General features: G+C 55.4%; 1 protein-coding gene across 1 annotated transcript; it reads right to left on the bottom strand.

Moving 5' to 3' along the window:
* Positions 1-1,043: 1,043 nt before the first annotated feature.
* On the bottom strand, positions 1,044-12,312 carry LOC102463311 (uncharacterized). Its single transcript, XM_006119407.5, has 3 exons — positions 11,854-12,312; positions 9,375-9,719; positions 1,044-6,888 (listed from the first exon to the last, which is right to left on the bottom strand). The coding sequence occupies exons 1-3, from the start codon at positions 11,906-11,908 to the stop codon at positions 6,611-6,613; spliced, it is 678 nt and encodes a 225-aa protein (XP_006119469.3). The 5' UTR covers positions 11,909-12,312; the 3' UTR covers positions 1,044-6,610.
* Positions 12,313-20,563: the final 8,251 nt, after the last annotated feature.

Raw genomic sequence — 20,563 nt, 5'->3', positions numbered from 1 at the left:
TTTCCAGGCAGTGGATCCCTTTGTAAAGAAGGGAGAGCAGGATGTTAAAAATTAGCCCTTTCTAGGAGTTTGCAAGGTGCTACCAGGACAAGTCATTGCCTATTTAGTTACAGAAAAGATGGGCCTCATGAAGTTCTTATGGGATCAAACAGGCAAACAGCTTGGCTGTGTCTAGACTGGCAAGTTTTTCCGCAAAATCAGATGATTTTGCGGAAAAACTTGCCAGCTGTCTACACTGGCCGCTTGAATTTCCGCAAGAACACTGACGATCTCATGTAAGATATCATGTGGCAATAAGTTCCACAGGTTAAATCATGCATTGTGGAGAGGGGGGAGATTTACCTGGGACTGGTTTTAAATAAGCTACTGCCTTTCCAATTCATAGAATTCCAATTTCCATGTTCCACGAGGTGTACAGCTAGTTCAGATTAGAAGCCTAGTCCGAACTAGCTAGTCCGTGCCGCGTGTAGCCGCGCGGCACGGGGTCCAAACTAGCCGGCATTTAAAAATGGCGCCGTCCGGCTTCATGCGAATGAAGCCCGGGAAATTCAAATCCCGGGCTTCATTTGCAACTGCGGATGACTACATTACCTCCGCTAGTTCGAACTAGCGGGGTAGTGTAGACATACCCTAAGTTATTCAGAAAAAAAAAAAGAAGCATTGCGCCTTTAAATTTCACATGTCCAGTATTTTCTGTCTGGGGACGCAAATACCAGACTGTCCCGATGAATACTGGACACCTGGCAACCCTAGCCATACCCTGCATACCCTACTGGCCTATCTAGCATCTTTCAGCATAATCATATGCTAGTAGGGTTGCCAGGTATCCGGTATGGACCCGGACAGTCCAGCATTTTCACCTCCTGTCTGGAAAAAATTTCAGAAAATACCGGACACCTGAAATGTCCGTTATTTTCGGGGTTTTTTCCCAGACAGGCGGCAAAAATCCTGGACACCTGGCAACCCTACAACACACTCGGCAACTGGGCCCAGCCCCCAGACACCCCCTGGACCCCGGACCCCTATCCCCAGCCCCCCTGGTTCTGCAGGGAAGCTCCCTTCTGGCTTAACCAAAAAACCAAGATGGCTTCCAGCAAAAAACCCCAAGACCTGAGCAAGGGGAAGCAATGCCTCCTCTGGGTCTTAGTGCTCAACCCTCCTCTTCCTAGCCCTATTCTGACTATGCATGCAATTAAAGGGGCCATACTGTTTTAATGCTGTTTTTATTTATTTTTTTTTTACTTAATAACTCTTGGAGTCCTTTTTTTGTTCAACAACTTTGGTCTCCTACCCTTTCCCCCCCCAACAGAATTTTTTCCCCGTTTTTTTTTGGGGGGGGAGATATTTTTGTTGAAACCATCTGGCAACCCTATATGCTAGCTGGTCCCGTTGAACCCTAGGAAGAGGTGTATGCTCCAGCACAAGGTAAGAAAGCCTTCTTCTCCTTTCTAGACAACTCCTAGGATTCCTATTGAAACAGGAGATTAATCTGCCCCATGTGGCATTGGCTGCCTTCTCCCCTCACCCCTCCCCGGTAGAGATTTGCAGGTGAAATATGGGAGGTTATAAAATCAAGAACGTGCCGGTGGGCTAGATGAGTTTGTGTAGGAAGGGAGGATAACTTTGCCTTTGTATCAGGATTGCCAATTTACTGTAGCGCTTCGTTCATGCTGGTTTCATTAGGGATCGGACTCAGGAAAATATATTTCTCTGCACACAATGGAAATACGGAATGCAAAAGGCACTTGGCAGGGAAGATTCTGTTACAGAGAGCAGATGCAAATGCACACTTGTGGAGCAATGGTTATAGAGCCAATAAAACCTACAGCAAGCACAGTGTGTGGTATAGGATGGTGTATAAAATACTGTAACGAACTTGTGACCACTTAGGTCTTTGTGGCTGTCACTGTGCCTCACATCATGGCAGCTTGGGACTTCTCAGGTGGCAGCGGGGAGAGTTCACACCCTCCCCTTCCAAAAACAGTGGAGCTAAAGGAGGATCCTCATGAGATGCAAACAGTATAGTGCTTATGAGCCACAGAGGAGCAGTTCTGATTGCATCCAGCAGAGGGTAGTCATAGAGAGACATACGTTCACATGTACGTGCCTCTTTGTTGCACTGTTTTATGTCTTTCATATAATCAGAGCAATTGTAAATGGAATAGATCGACTAAGGGGCTTAGAGCCATCTGGGTGATCAGTACATTAGACTCTTCTGTATCTCTTTTATCCAGTCCTGTGAAGCTAATCCCAACAGGACTTTCTTCACCTCCCTGGCGAGTCGGACAATAGATTTTCTCCATGGTGTAGTGGTAAAAAAACGGAAATGGGTCAATCAATCTAAGCTGAACTCCACATCCCCTAAATTAAGTAGGGATATTCAGTTTCCTGGAGTTTGCCCTTGACTGCATGACAGGAAAAATAAGGGAGCAACTCACAGGTGCTGAGGGGAGAGATGGAGAAGAGCCAGACAGGGTGGGCAGAAGATTTACTGGGGAGAGGACACCTTGGGAAGATGTATCTGGGCCTAGTTTGAGGCTGGGGCAAAGACTTGGTGTTGGGTTTGCTTTGGACCTGGACTAAAAAACACTATCTCCTATAGTGAGGCAGCTTGACCTCCCTCCGACCCCTCAGAGGAAGGACTCCCTAAGGGCCCCCCGGTGGGTGGGGCCACAGCAATTTAGCCCCACCCACAGGAAGTAGAAAGGTGGAGCCAGAAGTATAAAAGGAGGAGGTAAGCGCTCAGTTAGGGCACAGTCACAGAACAAGCCAGATGCTCTGACCAGTCTCCTGAGGAGAAGGCTCAACCGCCCCACCCTAGAAGGCAGAACTAAGCAGCCGGGATGGGGCCAGGACCACCACTGGGCCCAGAAGAGGGCTGGGCCGCCAGGACCGCTGCCTGACCCTGGCCCGGAGCCCAAGGACACTCTGCCAGCACCGTCCTTCCCGGCAGACGCGAGGAGCAGAGACGAAGCCAGGCAGGACCCGGGGGAACCGGGAAGCAGCCCAGGTAGGGTTGCCAGGTGTCCAGTTTTCACCCGGCCTGCCCATTATTTGGGTCCCCCCGTCTGGTAAAAAAAAAGCTGAAAATTCCTGTTTCCCTGGGGCAGAAGCTCAGCGGGGACAACTTTCCCATGCTGCATCTGGTGGGGAGGGGGGGGTGAGGAGTGCAGGGCCATTTAAAGGAGCAGCACCCCCCCCCCTTTTTTTTAACAACTTTGGTCTCCCCCCCCTTTTTTTTTTAAAACAACTTTGGTCTCCCCCCCCCCTTTTTTTTTCTCAATAGAATATTTTCCTGGTGGGGGGGAGGGGTGCGAGGTGTTTGGTATTTTTTGTTAAACCATCTGGCAACCCTAAGCCCAGGGATCGCCGGCCCATTGCCGGCTGAGAACATGGAGGTCCACTGGGCAGCGTGTTGCGGCCAGGATCCCCGCGGACCCAGTGGCAGCCCACACTGCTGCTGTTGGGGCCCTGGGCTGGGGAGACACAACCCCCCCCCAGCCTGCTGACAGACCCATGTCTCAAACGGTTGATACTGTTCATTTGTTGCCCTGCCCCAGGGCTGGGCCTTGGAACGGCCGCTCTGCCCAAAGGAGGCCTTAATCTTTACTTTGCTGGGCCTGTGAACTGAACAGTGACCTGAGCCCTTGGACCTTGGATAGCCTCGCCCTGAGCTAGGGCCCGGACACGAGGACTCCTGTTCAGCTGGGCTATCGACTGTAACCCCCCTGCCTTAGACTGTGGGGGCTTCACAGGCGGATTAACTACTCAGTAGGCAGTGTTGTGAGGCAGCTTGTATTTAGCCAGTGGGTGGAGTCACAACATCATGTCATCCAAGGGAAACTGAGGCAGGGCTGCTGCAGGACTGTCCCAGGCCACAAGGCGGGGGGGGGGAGGGGGTGTGCTGTAGAGGCAGCCACTCGAGTTCAGGTATGACAAGCTAGGAATAGGAATTCCAGGCTAGTTCATTTTGGAAACATTGAAAAGTTGCATTTGGATAATGCCTGCCAGGGCTGGTTTCCATCTGATTGCCAGAGTGAAGTAAGAGGGGCCGAGCTTAGGGTGGCCAGGTGCCCGGTTTTGAACCGGACAGTCCAGTATTTGAGCTTTCTGTCCGGGAAACAAATTGAGACAATAGAAATGTCCAGTGTTTTCTAAATAAGATGCAATGTCGATTGTGATGTCATGTCAAGTGTGTCTGGTATTTTTTTTTAAACCATCTGGCAACGCTAGCCTAGCTTTAACTGAGAGTCAGGCCATAGCTCTTAAACTTGGCTTGATGTTTAGATCTCACTGTGACATCTACCAAGCAACCCTACTTTGAAGGGAAAATTCCCAGTGCCCATATATTATAGAAGCCATTATAATTTTTAGTAGATCTCTAATATAGATCACATTATTTTTATTCCATAGAACTATGCTTACCCTAACCAACATTGTAAGGAGAGCATGGTCCAGTGGTTAGGGTACTGCCTTGGGACTCAGAATTTGGATGCATGCCAGGCTCTGCCACTGACTCACTGGGTAACCTTGGGCAAGTCACTGCCCCTTGCTCTGCCTCAGTTTCCCCTCCCACCCTTTGTCTATTTAGATTCTTTAGGGCAGGGACTGTCTCTTACTAGGTATCTGGGCAGGACCCAATGCGATAGGACTCTGATCTTGAGGCCTCTAGGCTGAGCGAGTAAACTGAGCTGGGTTGACTAGAAGCCACCCTGTGCGGCTTAGCAGGGCCCAGCTATGCATGACTGCAGCGCGACCGCAACACAAGGCAGCTTGTGTGGAGCGAGACGTCATGAATAAGCAACACTGCGGGCCTCCTAATGGACTGGAATTTGTAATCTGCCGTATTTGCCCAGTCCTAATTCATAAATCAGCAGGCGTGAGTAATTTCCCCAGGAGAGCATTTAGACGGGAGATTGAATGAGTAATTTACTGGGAACATTAAGACAGCACCAAATTACTTATTTATGAGAACTTTTTGACAGATCGGCCATTCAATAATTTATACGGCGCCGCGTTTCGCCAGGGTCACCGGTAAATAATTCACTTATTATAAACTCGGGAAGGCTTCATGATACGGTGAATTATTCTCTCGCGCCCGAGTCAGGAAGGTAAATGTGGACCCCCACGATGGCACTTGAATGGGGAGGGGGCAGCCTTAGGCTTTCCGATCTCCAGAGCACCCCAACCTGAACGTTCGACGTGTGCTTAAGCCCCCAATTCGTGCCTGATGCCGGGAGGGCCTGAAGGGGCCAGCCAGAAAGTGAGTCTGAAATTCCCCAGCAGGGTGGGGAAAAGGTTTAGTGTATATAAGAACCAGGACCAGTGACTTCAGGGGTGCTTTACCCTGGGCCTACGTATGATGCTGACTCCGGCCTGGTCCCAAACCACCAATGTCCCCTTGGCACCTTGAATCACGCCTAGGAAATGAAACTTGCAGATGCTCCTGCTAGTTCCCGGGAGCCATTGATGGCTATTCTGCATATTTACACCAAGAGCTGGCTCCCCCCCAGTTCCCCAGAGAGACGGAGCACTGTAGGCAGGGGAAGGCAGTGGCTGGAGCACTCAGGTGGGACCCAGGAGACCTGGTTGCTAGTCCTGGCTCTGCCACTGACCGGCTGGGTGATCTTCCCCACCCTGTGCCTCAGTTTCCCCTCCTGCCCTTTGTCTCTGTAGTCGGTAAATGGCAAGAATGACCCTTGGCCTGTTCAGGACAGGCAGGGACCCTCTCTCACACCATGTCTGTGCAACATCTGCCACCCGGAGGCCTGCACTCAGCTGGGGCCTCTAGAAGCGCGTGCTATACATACAACAGTGTGGCCTTCCGGATACAGCCTCCTGCCCTGGGGTACCCCAAAAGAGGGTGCTGCAGGGGGGGAATCTGGAGGGAGGTGCACAATTGAGGGATGCTGGAGGGGTGTGTGTACTGGGAGGGGTATTTGGGATGCTGGAGCGGGTATTTCAGGGGTATGTGAGGAAGTTGTTCCCTGGGGAACACTGGAGTGGGTATTTGGCAAGCAGGAGGGGTGTGTGTACTGGGAGGGGAATTTGGGGGTGCTGGCAGGGGGTATTTGGGGTGCTGGAGGGGCATTTAGGGGCTATGGAGGGGTGTGTGTACTGAGAGGGGGTACTTGGGGCAGGAGAGGGTATTTGGGGGTGCAGGAGGGGCATTGGAGCTATGGGGGGTGTACTGGGAGGGGGTACCTGGTGGGGCAAGAGAGGAAGCCTGCCACCTCACTCTCCAGGAGGGGGCCGAGTTGTTCCCTGTCAGGATGGCTGGCCCAGATCCAGGAGCAGTGACAACTGACTGTCTGAGGCTCCCTGGGGCTTCTCCCTCCCCAGGGCAGGGCGCCGGGGCCAGGGCGGGCAGGACTGGCAACTGTAGCAGAGGGCCCAGGCGGGCGCGGAGCCGGACGCCGGCTCCTTCTGAGCCGTGGGGCTGCCCCGCTGGAATCCCAGACCTTGCCCCTTATTTGGAAAAATCCCCCCGGTGGGAGACAGAGGATGGAAAAAGAGGCGAAGTCCGGGAAGCCCAGACATGTGGGAACCCTGCCTGCCCCGGGGTTCCCTTCTCCCCCAGGCCTCAGCGTCTGGGACGTCTGCTCTCCCGTTAGCCCCTCGTCTTCAAGTGGACAACAGCCACCGCGATGCAGAGGGGCCCGTAGACGGCCGCAATGAGATAACCCTTCAGGGAGCAGTGGCAAGTACGCCGGCTCTCACCGCCTTCCGGCTCTCCCCCGTCGCCTCCCGCCGCTGTTGGCTTCCCTCCCTTTCCGCCTGTGGTTATGGGGTCTCTGCTGGTTGGGGGTTCCATCATTGTCCTCCATTCTTCTCTTGCGGGGGTCCCCATGGCTCCTCCTTCGCTCCTGCCTCCTTCCTGCCGACGGCCTTTGCAGGGGGTGAAACACAACGGCTGCAGGTTAATAACTGGGGGCGGTTCCTGCAGTGCATGTCTGGGGGGCTGGTTTAGATCTCTGGACAGAGGTGCTGGGGCAGTGATGAGCGCCAGGGAACTAAACTGTTACCCTGCATAGGAGGAAACCACATCACGCCAGGGGGTGCAGCAGCCCCCCGAGTTCCAGCACTTGTGTCTCCGGCCACAGCTTGCTCAGCTCAATCCATAGCAGCGACTTTAACACAGACGGGCTGCTGGAATTTTGGAAACCCCTTAGCAGTGTCCCCTGGAAACTATGCGCTTGTGGGGTCGCTCAGGAAAGATTCCAATGCTGCCCAGGGGATTAGCAGAGTGCCCACAGCTCGGTTTTGTGTTTCTACAGGTGGTGCACATTCCCATGTGGCTTGGTGCACAGAACAAAATTATTCCGCACATGCATGGAAAAGATTAGAGGGAACATTGCCCCTTAGTGCCCCCCATTAGACCTCAGCTTACATGCAGCCGCACCTATTGACACCAGCATGGATTGGTGTGGGCAAGGCTGCCGCAGCAGGTTTTGCAATGCAAGTGAGATGGTGCGGAGGGAGAGGGGAGGCGGAAGCAGGCGGAAAGGATTCCTGCGTGCACTCTGTGGGCTCATTCTGCATTGAGCCATATGAGGAAGTTACACAACTAGCATGTGCCTGGCGGGAGGTTGTGCCTGAGCCCCACGGCACCTATCAGCTAGCACCACCCTGGCCTGACTTTCCGACCCCCTGCCCTGCGGCTGTCGCTGCAACAAGACGAGACTTCCTTCTGCCAGCCTGATGGGAACCCGCTGCGGGGGCTGGGAATTTGTACCCATCGACGTGACTTGCAGAATTTGCCCAGTCTCCCCTTCCCACTCCTCCTCCTGCCCCTCTGCCCAACTGGGGCCAGGGCCCTGTCGCGCTAGGTGCTGTACAGACCCAGAAGCAGACAATCCCCCAAGAGCTGACAGTCGAAACTGATGAAAGGAAGACTCTTCGGCTTCCCGCCCACTACAGACGGGGAAACTGAGGCATGGAAGGACGCTGTGACTTGCCCGCGGTCACATGGCCAGGCGGTGGTGCTTTTGAGTCCCAGCTCAGGGCCTGAATCACAAAGCTGCCCTTCCTTTCTGGGTTTGCTGTGGCTGCCGAGTGAACCCGGATGGCCAGCACAGGCCAGGTCAGCCTCGCCCAGGTGTGACTTTCTGCGCATGAGGAATTCAGGGGGTCCTATGCACCATAGCAGGGGTGCCCTGAATTCAGGTGGATTCAGTGGGAGAGAATTAGGGGAGACCTTCCGAACCCAGGCAGGAGGGATTGTGGGAAGGTATCAGAGGACTATCAGCACTGGGGCAGCTTAGCCGGCGTCCACACTGCAAAGGGGGGAAAGGGACCAGCCAGGGTGAACACGGCCCTGTGTGCTAACCCAGCCCCTGCTCTGAGCCGGCTAGCCTGGGCTGAATCACCCCCAAACCTTGGGGGGGGGGGTCTTGTGTGTGTGGAGAGGAGCGGGGCTGGGGTAACACCCAGGAAATGCCTGGGCTAGTGTCGCCAGGAAGCCACATCAGGGGGAGGGATGTTAATTATTGGATATTTGAATAGTCGAATAACCTCGTGAATTCTTATCCGTTAGTCGACTATTCTGCAGTCCCTGGGGGCGGGGCCCTGTCACTCCGTGCTGCTGCCTCTGTATCAGGGGTATGAGGTGCGAACTGGTCCGTGAGGGAGCCGGTTTAAAAACCAGCTCCCCTCACGGACCGGCCGCCTGTTGCCCTGCGCTGCTGCCCCTGTTTAAGGAAGGGTCTGAGATCCTGGACCCAGCATGAGCCGGAACTGAGCCAGGCTGTCTGCCCACCAGGCTCCTCATCCAGTTTAAATGCAGAGCCGCAGCGGGGGTAGGTTCCGAACCCATCACAAGCCAGGGCTGAGCTGGGCTGCTGGCCAGCCTGCTAAAAAAGTTCTGCTGAGGGGAAGGGAGAAGGGGAGAGAGGATAATGCATGGTGTTGACAGCATCGGTGCGTAACCCGTGGGGGTCGCGGCTGTCTTCCTGGGGGGTCGCAGGGCCGTGCTGGCCGCCATTTTGTTTTCCCAGCTTGACACCTGCCGCAGCAGGGGCGGGGGGAGTGGCAGGGGAGCAGACCGACGCTTTAAATTAAAGGAGCTGCAACGATATGTTCCCGGCGCCTTTTTTTTGCTCAACTAAAATCGCGAATTAAAAAAGGTTGAGCACCGCTGGTCTATAGCATGAACCTATAAGCTTTTGCTTCTCAGTTAATTAACTACACTGTTGTTTCTCAAACTGCGGGTCCTGACCCCCCGGGGGGGGGGGCTTACAAGAAACTTAGAGGGGGGTCGTGGTAATGCAACGTTTGAGAACCCCTGGACTACACTATTCCATCCCTATCCGTGGAAGCATTGGCATGGCCAAGCATTGCTGCAGACCCACGTGCTGGCTGCCAGAGGCACTCACCTTGCACGGACAGCTCGTAGGAGAACGTCTTGGGGTGGGAAGGGTCTGAGGAGATATCCACCACGGCGCGGTACGGCCCCTGGTCCTCTGGCCTCAGCCCTCGCAGCTCCAGCGAGAGGTTCCCGGCGTTGATGGCCAGCCGGTTGCTGAAGTACGGGACGTAATTGACGCGGAAGGCCCGGCTTTCGGGTTTGGCCTCGGCGATGTGAGTGCCCTGCTTTCCTGAAAACCACAGGATGCGGACGATGTCTCCGGCCACAGGGCGCAGGGCAGGGAAATACACAGACTCCCCTACAAAGCCCTCCAGCTGCTCCCGGCTGTAGGAGAGCTGCAGACCTGCAAGAACTGGGAAGGCAGGAGGGGAGTGAGTTGGAGAGGGGTCATTACAGGGTAAGGGGCCCCCAAGGAGTGGGAATTGGGCTTATGAGTCCAGACAAATCAGCACTGGGCTACGCTCCTTTCCAGAACCGAGAGCCCTAACCACTAGGCCACGCTGCCTCCCTTAAGAGCATTGGCATGGGGTGTTACACCAGGAAATGCTCTCGTGCGACTGGAAAGGGCTATTGTGATGCCACGATAACGTCCCATGGTGCACCTCCCACGATAGGGCAGGGCACGACGGCGGGCACATGGACCCTAGCGGTCAAGTTAAGCTGCTATGTGGTAACATGCTCCAGATCAACTTGCCCTCGGTAAATCCAAGGAGGGCAGAAACCCCGAGAGCTGGCCCGGGAACCTGTCATGCTAGAGCAGTGGTTCCCAAACATTTCGGCATCACGCCCCCTTTTTGATTTTTGAGAAACCCTCCCGCCCCCCCCCACCCCACCCCATAGCAGAAAAACTTGTTGAGCAAAAAAAACCCTGACCAGGGCCGAAAAACAGCAGTGAAACTTAGGGAGGAAGATTGACAGGGGGCAGGGAGTGGGGCTGGGTCACCTCGTGCCCCCCCCTGGAATTTCTTCACCCCCCCCCCCCAGTTTGGGAACCCATGTGCTAGAAGCTATATAGGTCCAACCCTTTCCCCAGCCCAGTCTGATTAAGAGGGAGAGACGCAATGACCAGCCTGGACCCCGTCTATCCAGGGGAGCTGTGTCAGATTATCCCCCACAAAGACCATGTGTTTCCCAGGTCTGCAGAACTTGCCCTGAGAGGTGGACGCTAGGTCAAAGACGAATTCTTCCACCCACCCAGAGGTGTCTACACGGGGGCTTAGCTCAGCTCACCTGCCGCTCTCAGGTGTGAATTTTTCACACTTCTGAGCCATGGAGCTAACTCAGCCTAAATTCCGGGTGTAGATCAAGCTGTAGTGGGATTCAAAAGGGGACAACTCTCCTGGTAATCCAGCAGCCCCACATTATCATAGCCAGAGCTACCACGAATCCTGCCAAGGAGATTAAAACTCCTGCGTCAGGGTGTAAACCCACTTCTCAGTGCTAGAGACCCCTCATCTGCCTACTGGACGGTTCTGGCACCCTCTGCTGAACCATTTGGTGCTGGCCACCGTCGGAGACGGGATACCAGGCTAGATGGGCTCGTTGGAGCTAACGTATCTGTGTGGGACGGGAAACTCCCTCCCAGCTGCTGTATAGACACTAGGGCTTCGTTTACACTGCGGCGTTTGCCGCAAGAGCCTATGCAAATGAAGTGTGGATTAGCATATTGCCATGTTTCATTTGCGTAATTTATTCAAGATGGTTTTGCGCAAGGGGTTTTTGCACAAAAAAGCAGTGTGGACGGGCTTTTTTGTGCAAAATCCCCATTGTGCGCAAGATCCTTATGGCTCTCCGGCTTGAATAAAATATGCAAATGAAGCACGGCGATATGCTAATCCACTCTTCATTTGCATAGACTTGCGGGAAACGCCGCAGTGTAGACAAAGCCTAGGAGACAGACCCACTTTGGTGTGGAATTGGGGATTGTTCTCTGGAAACTGGATTTGTGGATTGGGTGTTTCAGCGTGCACACGGCTTTGTAAACCTGGGCGTATGGCGGCCGGACTTGGCTCACAGGCGTGCTAATGGGTCCCCGCTGCATTCCGCAAGCTTCTGACGGGGTCTGCGGCTTGAGCCGTGTCCACGCCGCCGAAGCCCTCAGAGCCAGCTGGCTGACCCGTGTCAGACTGATTTGTGTGTGGACGCAAGGGGGCTTGGGTCACGCCTGCGTCAGTGTCCAGGCTTCGTGATGGGGTTGACACACCCTGCACATCTAGGTGAGTGTCTGCGGAGCTCCTGCAATGCCCAGCTCCTCGGGGCACCGAAAAAAGCTGCCATCTTGCAAACACCTCCCACGCGGAGTGGTCACTGACAACACAATCCGTGGATCCCAAAGGGGGCTCCATGTTACCTGCTGCACGGCCCTTCCCAGCCTCCGCCGGGCCCAGGGGAGCGGCAGTTTCGGCAGCATGGTTAAGAGATGCCCAGCGCCCCATCTGAAGGTGGTTCCCACCCGCCAGGACACAAGCGACCCCTTTGCTACTCACCTCCCAGAGCCAAAAGCAGGAGGCTATGGAGCAGCGGCCCCGTTCCTGGCCCCATGCCTTGGACTTCTGCTTTCAGAGACGAGTGGGTGGGGAGGGGAGCAGTCTTCCTGGGCGGCACACAGGAAGCTGGACTTGGCCACAGAGTGCCTGTCTCAGTCAGATGTCAGCTTGCCTTTCCTGGACGGGTGTCTGTCGGTGGGAAGCTGTGGTCGAAGGCATCTGGCTCTGGGGGGTGGCGAAGGGAGCTGTTATTGCTAGGGGGATGATTGCACCAGCAGCCCAAGGAAAGGCGAGCACTGAATGGTGTCTCATGCTGAAGGAGACAGTGGGATCTAGTGGTTGGAGCAGGGGGAGGCGGCTGGGGTGCAGGATTCCTGGGTTCTATTCCTGGTGCTAGAAAGGAGAGTTGCCCAGTGAGAAATGCAGAGGGACTCGGTGTCCTTTCTTCTGGCGCCTGGCTCAGCTGTGGGAGGGAAGATGGTCTAATGGAAAAAGTGACAGACCAAGGCACAAGGCAGCTGGGTTCTGGGCCTGGCTCTGCCCATGAATAGCTGCCCGGCCTTTGGCAAGTCTCTTCACTGTCTCCCTGTGCCTCGGTTTCCCTGGCTCTGAGCTGCCAGGCCCAGAGATGCCGGGCTCTGCTCTGGCACACATTAGGTACTGGGACCACCTCTCCACGGCAAACTAGTGCAGTGAGGGTCCCTGCTGTTCCCCTGGATCGCCAGTAACCAATCCAACTGGGTCATTCCCTGGGGTCTATCATTTACCGGCGGCATTAGCCCTCTGTTTGCCTGGGGCAGCTCACTCCCGTAGCCAAACCGACTGTGGGGCTGATTCCAGAGGGCTTGATGGGGGTGAGCGGCGTATGACTTCCTCTGGGAGGAAGGCTGCTGTGTGTGTGTGTGCGTGTGCGCGTGTGTGTGTGTGTGTGAGTGGCCCCCACCCATAGGGCACAGAGCATGTGAAATCAGGAGATTGCATCAAGCGGGATACAGCAACCCCTGGGTATGGGGGGGAGGGCTGGTAGTTTTCTGCTCTGGGAGTGGGGCTGGGGGCCAGTGGCTTGACTCTCCGAGTGCGCTGGAGGGGCTGGCGCATCAGGTCTGGTTCCTTGGCTCCATCCGTGCAAATTTCCCCACCGAGAACCCACTCAGCTTGGCAGGTGGGGGAAGGGAGCAGGAAGAGGGGAAACCCAGCTCGTGCGGAGTGTGCAAGCGGCTCGCTCTGGGGACCCCGGCGGGGAGAGCGCACGCCCACAGCTCCTGGTGGTGCCGGCATGGGAGGGGGTTTACGAGGCGAGAAAAGGGGGGACATGGAAGCGGGTATCTGCTGTTCTGACCGTGCGGGCAAAGCAAGCGCCCTTTTGTGAAATGGCCCCCTGCCCGGCCCCACCCAAAGCGCTGGGCCTGTCCCCCTGCGGGGCTGGGGCTGGGCTTAGCCCCCCTCTGTCTGGGGGGCGCTTGGGGCCACACACGAAGCTGCGCTGCTCACAGGAAGCCGTTTTCAGGCAGGCCCCTCACGGTTCCGTGCTCAGGCCTCCACCGGCTCTCGCCTGAGGCGGGTTTAGCTCGGGGCTTGGTGTCACGAGGCCACCGGCCGGTGGTGATCCAAGATGGGAGCACCCTGGGGAGAAGTATCCAGGAGAGAATTAACAACCCCTCCGGGGTCTCCGCCTCAAACAGCCCCGCCACCCCATGAGCCGGAAAAGCGCCACCTTGCGACAGGCTGGCTGCAGGGTGCAGAGAGAGGGCAGCTCCATCTTGCAGAGTCCAGTGGTGCTGGGGCAGGGGGAACGCATCAGAAGGCAGAGATTTCTCCAGCCTAACCTGTTGGCATCGCTGGTTCATGCTCGATCAGCTGTAGTCAGCAGGTTCCCGGCAAGACATCCTGGAGCGGAGCTATGCCCGTAAAGTGCGCCTAAGCGGAGCTGCTCCTCAGAGCCAATCAAACCACTCGTCCATCTGTCTATCCCAGGACTTTGTCTCTGCCATTGCTCTCTGCCGGATGGCATCAGAACGGGTCAGCTGTGTGTCATTGGCCCTATACAGTTCATCTGTAGTGGAGAGTCTCGGGTAGTTCAAGAGGCAGAGGCCTGGGTTATTAGCAAAGCTGGTAGGCCCAGATCTGCAAAACTCTTTAGGCTCCCAGCTCCCACTGGAATCCATCGCAGCCCAATTTTAGCGTTAAATTGGAAATTGCAAAGTGGCCTCCGAGTGCAGGGAATGTGATTGGTCACAGGTGGCTCTGGATTGGTCACAGCACAACGAGTGACTCACACGCTCCTGGACAGTTTGATAAGCCCTCACGGCGGAGGGACTGGGGAGGAACAAGGCTGAATTTGTTCTGGTTGGAATGGCGAAGGGGGAGGCCCTGTTCACCCCCGACCCGCTGTTTATCCTGGTAACCGGCTTCCTTCCTCATTCCTGAGGCTGGTGATCGGCCAGTGCTAGGATTGCCAGAGGGCTGAAACAAAAATACCGAACACCCTCCCCCGCCAAAAAAAACCAAACCACCAGGAAAAAATTTTGTTGAAGGAAAAAAAGGGGGGACGGACACCAAAGTTGTCGAGCAAAAAAAAAAAAAAAAAACTCCAAGGACTTGGATCACTGCTAGGGGTTACCAGCTCGTCATTTAAAAAAACCCGGACACCCTTCATGGGGGGGGGGAGGACCGACCAGGAAGGGAGCAGGGCCTGGAAACAGCTAACGGAGGGGAGGGGCTAGCCGGAGGAGATGAGGGGGGCCAACGGGAAGCAGGGCTGGTGGGGGGGGGTCAGGCGGAACGGGGCTGGCCAGGAGGAAGGGGGGCAGGAAGCAGGGCTGGTGGGGGGGGGTCGGGCGGAACGGGGCTGGCCGGGAGGAAGGAGGGCGGGAAGCAGGGCTGGTGGGGAGGGGTCAGGCGGAACGGGGCTGGCCGGGAGGAAGGGGGGCGGGAAGCAGGGCTGGTGGGGGGGGGGGGGTCGGGCGGAACAGGGCTGGCCAGGAGGAAGGGGGGCGGGAAGCAGGGCTGGTGGGGGGGGTCGGGCGGAACGGGGCTGGCTGAGAGGAAGGGGGGCAGGAAGCAGGGCTGGTGGGGAGGGGAGTCGGGCGGAACGGGGCTGGCCGGCAGGAAGGGGGGCGGGAAGCAGGGCTGGTGGGGAGGGGGGTCAGGCGGAACAGGGCTGGCCAGCAGGAAGGGGGGCGGGAAGCAGAGCTGGAGGGGAGGGAGGTCGGGGCTGGCCAGGAGGAAGGGGGGCGGGAAGCAGAGCTGGCCAGGAGGAAGGGGGGCGGGAAGCAGAGCTGGCGGGGAGGGGGGTCGGGCGGAACGGGGCTGGCCGGCAGGAAGGGGGGCGGGAAGCAGAGCTGGCGGGGAGGGGTGCAGCGGTGCTGGTTGGTGTAGATCAGGAAGAGGAACGGGTCGGTGGGAAGCAGAGCTGGGGGGGTGCAGGGGGGCTGGCCGGGGAAGTGAGGGAGAACCGGCCGGCCAGGAAGGGAGGAGAGTGAGCAAATTGGCCAGCGGGGAGCGGGACTGACCCGGGCACTTGCTGCCTTTCCTGCGCAGGCTCCCGGCGACTCACAAGCAAGGAGGAGGTTTCCCCTCCTCCTCACACTCAACCACCTGAGGGCTCCCGGCAGCAAGCGTGGCCCCACCTCCCACCTGGGACTCCCAGCCACTCCCCCGCCCACACCAGGCTTCCATCTGGTGTGCAGCCGGAAAAATCAGAAAATACCGGACATTGCACATGTCTGGTATTTTCTGATTTTTTTTACCGGACAGAGCGTGCAAATAGCAGACTGTCCGGTACAATACCGGACACCTGGCATCCCTAGCCAGTGCACCAGGCTGCAGATTGAAGCCCAGTGCCATGAAATGGCCGTGAGAACGGCCCATTGGGGCTGCTCGTTGAGGGACTAGCCTGCACCGACAGGTCGTTCTGTCCCAGGGATGCACCGAAGATTGGGGGGGGGCGCAGAGGCGGTAACTTCCCAATGCCTTGGGACAGGCTCTCTGGGCCCAGGGAAACTACCTGACTTCTGAGGTGACACCCACACAAACACACACACACGCTGCCAGCTCTGCTGAAAGGCTCATGGGAGCCAATTCCTTTTTGGGTGGGTGGGGGCGACAGACTGCTGGGGAGTTCTTGCTCATATACTGGCATTAGAAAAGGTTCAGAGAAGGGCAACTAAAATGATGAGGGGTTTGGAACGGGTCCCATATGAGGAGAGATTAAAGAGACGAGGACTTTTCAGCTTGGAAAAGGGGGGATATGAGAGAGGTCTATAAAATCATGAGTGATGTGAATAAGGAACAGTTATTTACTTGTTCCCATAATGTAAGAACTAAGGGCCACCACATGAAATTAATGGGCAGCAGGTTTAAAACAAACAAAAGGACGTTCTTCTTCACACAGCGCACAGTCAACTTGTGGAACTCCTTGCCGGAGGAGGTTGTGAAGGCTAGGACTAGAACAGGGTTTAAAAGAGAACTAGATAAATTCATGGAGGTTGAGTCCATTAATGGCTATTAGCCGGGATGCGTAAGGAATGGTGTTCCTAGCCTCTGTTTGTCCGAGGGTGGAGATGGATGGCAGGAGAAAGAGCGCTTGATCAATCCCTGTTTGGTTCACTCCCTCTGGGGCACCTGGCATTGGCCACTCTTGGCAGACAGGATACTGGGTTGGATGGACCTTTGGTCTGACCCAGTGTGGTTGTTCTTATGTTTTTATGCTCGGGGTCATGGGTGCAAGTGACACAGGTTCCTGCAGCCTGTATCAGCAGAAAGGCAGCAGGGCATCTGGTCCTGTTACAGTTCACTAGCTGCCAAAGCGTGGTCGAGTGCTGCCCCCTGGTGGTCTGAACGGAGCTCATGCATTGCTGGCCCAGAGCTGGGAGCCAGGTCTATGCCAGGCTATCAAAGGGACAGGCTGGGAGGTCACCAACTCGGGTGGGGGGAAGGGACGAGCTTTGGAGCTTCTCAGCGCTCATCTTCAGGTCACCTGGAGTTGGTGCAATAGAAGAGGTCACCTCCCCCCCAAGAGACGGGGTGGGGGGGGGGGCTGGGTTAAATCCCCTGGCTGGGGAGCAAAACCCCACTTTGTCAGATGAATGGAGGGGAAATTATCGAGCCGGGACGGGGAACCTTTTTGGGGTCGGTGGCTGCTGACCCACAGACGCGCAAGTGAGAAGCAAACAAAACCAAACCAAACCCTCCTGGACTGAGAAGCAGAAAGGCATTCCCCACGTTCTCCTCACACCAGAGCCAAGGGGGGCCCAGGCTAGTAGATTTTGGGTGCTCCAGCCCCACAGGGGAAGGGGGAGGGGTTGGAGTACCAGCGTGAGGTCTCCAATCATGGGGAGAGCCCCGAACCACCTCAGAGGCCGGATTCAGGCAAGCTGGAGCCACATCCGGCCTCCGATCCTAGGCACCCCACCCCTGTGACAGTGGCAGGCATAAATGTATTTTATATGATATCTGTAATTTCCACTCCATCATCTGACGAAGTGGGTTTTTGCCCCCAAAAGCTTATGCCCAAATAAATCTGTTTGTCTTTAATGTGCCACAAGGGCTCCTGGTTGCTTTGCAGATACAGTCTAATATGGCAACCCCTCTGATCCTAATAACTTCCCTGGAAAGTTGAGGGCTCAAAAGGACTTGTTCCTTCTGTAACTTCCAATGCGAGGGTCTCAAAGCACTTACCAGCAGCTGTCACTAGAATGCAACCACCTCTGGGGAGGAACATGGCAGGAGTTGAACAGCACACCGTTCAGGACAGGAAGCAAAGTACAGGATGACGAGATATCAGGGCCAAGGAGAAGGGTGGCTGGGATGAAACGACTAGGCAGTTATCCAAAGTGTATGAGTGTAGTTGGGTTTAAGCAGTTTCCTTTGGCTGATGGCCTTAGCAGAGGGACCAAGGACTTATACCTGCCAGTGGGGCGTGCATAGGGAGCTTACCCTGCTTATGCTGTGGCTGTAGGGAAGCCATCCATCTCTCGAGTGACTGTGTGAGCATTTTGTACGAGGAAAACAGGCAGTGGGGAAGTGGCTGTCAGAGATCAGCCCGAGTCCAAGAGATGGATGGAAAGGGGAAAGGAGCAGCGTGATGAGAATAAACTCTGTTTCCTTTCTCTCCTCTCTTGAGTTCTTCTCAAGCTGCATGTGAGGGGAAGCGATGAGCCCTCAGGTTCTACTGGACTAAAATCAGATGCATTCTACCAACTATTATTAGCAATAGCATTGTCATAGTGCCTGAGGCTGCAGCCATGACCCCATTGTTTTAGGCACCGTGGGTACACATTATGCCATTTACTTGTAATATTTTGTTCAGCCAGTAGGTGTCCCTTTAGGCTTTTTAGAGTTTCAGGCAGGAAGCAATCCCTGGTAAACCTGGGAGACTAAGCTGGAACACAAGCCCAGAGGGAATTTTTATTTATTTGTAGTTTTCTTTAATAAATGCCCCTGGGAGTATAATTCTATACGTGTGCATAGTAGGAGAGAGCCCCCACTCCAAAGAGCTTAGGGCATGTCTACACTACCCCCCCTAGTTCGAACTTGGGGGGTAATGTAGTCATACGGAGTTGCAAATGAAGCCTGGGATTTGAATTTCCTGGGCTTCATTTGCATAAAGCCGGCCGGCGCCATTTTTAAATGCCGGCTAGGTCGGACCCCGCTCCGCTGTTGCAAAGCCCCTTTGAAGCGCCAGAGCGGCGTTTCAAAGGGGAGGCGCCTGTGATTAATCACAATTAAATTTTTTAATCGCTTGACAGCCCTAATATTTAGGTGTCCAGCTCTCTTTTGAAATCTGTGGGAATTCAGGGTCCAGGGACGTCCCTAGGCAAACACAGAATACACTGCTAAGCAGGGTGGTGCCCCCGATTTTGTAGGCAGCTGCGTACATGGCGGCAGCAGCGATACTGACCCTCCCTATCCTCCGTCTGCCTGCGGACTGTGCCCACACACTGCTCACTAGCTTCTTCCCCTTTCTGATGGAAGGGGAAACAGCTGCTTGTCTTCGGCCGGCTGCATGGCTGCCCCCGCTCTACCTCCAGTCCCTGCTCCAGTCATACTGCTCGCCACCTGGCACCCACATCTCCACCAGCCTCCCTGCCCTGCTTCTGTCCCCTGCGGCCCAGCATCTCCTTCAACTTCTTGACCTGCCTGCTGGCCTCCCGCTCTGTAGGCAGAAAGGCCTGGAGTGAGAGAGGGAGGCTAAAAAGGAACACCTAGCATCGAAGCTTCAAACCAAAGGGATGGCTGTTTAGAACTCCGAAAGGTGATCCGTTGGATTCATCACCCCATAACAGGAGTCGATTGAAATCCAAAATCTCCATGGTAGCACTCTCTGAAATGCTTCTAGTCCCGTGGGCTGGACCAAGGAGAGAGAGCTGCAGGGTCTCGTCGTGTGGAGGAGACAACGTGTAAGGAGGAGGGGGGTTAGATTTATTAGGAACAGGGGAAACTTTTGGGAAGGGGGGAGGCTATCCAGGAAGGACGGGCTCCCCTTAAGCCAAAATGGAACCAGACTGCTGACACTTAGCATTAAAAAGGTCACAGAGCCGTTTTTAAACTAAGGGCTGGGAGAATTTGGCACCTGCCAGCTGAGCACATGGATCAGAGAGAGACATCCCTTAGAGGCGGGTCTATTAATGGAGATTCTCTATATAAGAAGGTGTCCACTCTGGAATGATGAATGCAGAAGTGGGGGCCCACAGAAGCACCCCAAAACCTGATCTCTCCAGGTTTTGGTACAAAACTTCCCGCAAAATCCTAACACCTGGACTTTGGGAAATAAATTTTTTTTAAAAAAAACCCGCTGTCATCACCCAAATATTACAAGAAAAACCAGGGAAGAGATCACTTGGGAAATCTCAGCCCTAAAGTAGAACCAGGACACAGAAATGAACCAATGCCAGATTAAATAAAAAAGAAAGAACTTTTATTATCAAAACAATACCCCAGTTACAAGCATACAGCCGGTCCCCAAGTTACGAACAGGTTACAGACCAAACACTTGGCCGTAACCAAAATGTTCATAAGTCGGACCCCATTGAGTTACATTGTGACTGTGCTGTTTGTAAGCGCGGGTCGCATCTGTAACTCAGGGACCGCCTTTGCGACCGCTTAATGGGAGGTTTGGTCGTAAATGTGAATGGTCGTAAATCGACTGTTCGTAACTTGGGGACCGGCTGTAGTTGGAATGGCTAGATGGTAAGAGCCACCAATTAATATACTCATGGAGGATTCGTCCGTGGACCAAAACTTAGTTACAAAAGAGAGAAAAAACCATTTCTAACAGCACAGACATCAAATCCAAATTCCCAAACCAGAAAACAATAAAACCTGACGGATTTATCGAGACTTTACCCTACTTACACATTATGAAGAGTCTTTTTCTTGGAGAGAGACATGTCCTCTGTCTCCCTCAGTATCTAGAGCCGTCGTCCCCAAAACTGTGCCCGCGGGGGCATTTCCATGCGCCCGCCAGGTGCTCGGGGCTGGCCTGGCACCAGGTGCATGGCGGGGGGAGCGCCAGCCCCGGGCGCGTGGTGCTGGGCGGGGGGAGCGCCGGCCCCGGGCGCGTGGTGCTGGGTGGGGGGAGGGCCGGCCCCGGGCGCGTGGCGCTGGGCGGGGGGAGCGCCGGCCTCGGGTGCGCGGCGCTGGCGGGGGGAGCGCCAGCCCCGGGCGCGTGGCGCTGGGTGGGGGGAGCGCCGGCCCCGGGCATGCAGCT

Source organism: Pelodiscus sinensis, chromosome 22 (assembly GCF_052426305.1).
Source record: "Pelodiscus sinensis isolate ZL-2025 chromosome 22, ASM5242630v1, whole genome shotgun sequence".
Taxonomy (NCBI): domain Eukaryota; kingdom Metazoa; phylum Chordata; order Testudines; family Trionychidae; genus Pelodiscus; species Pelodiscus sinensis.
This window is presented reverse-complemented; position numbering and strand designations above follow the sequence as displayed.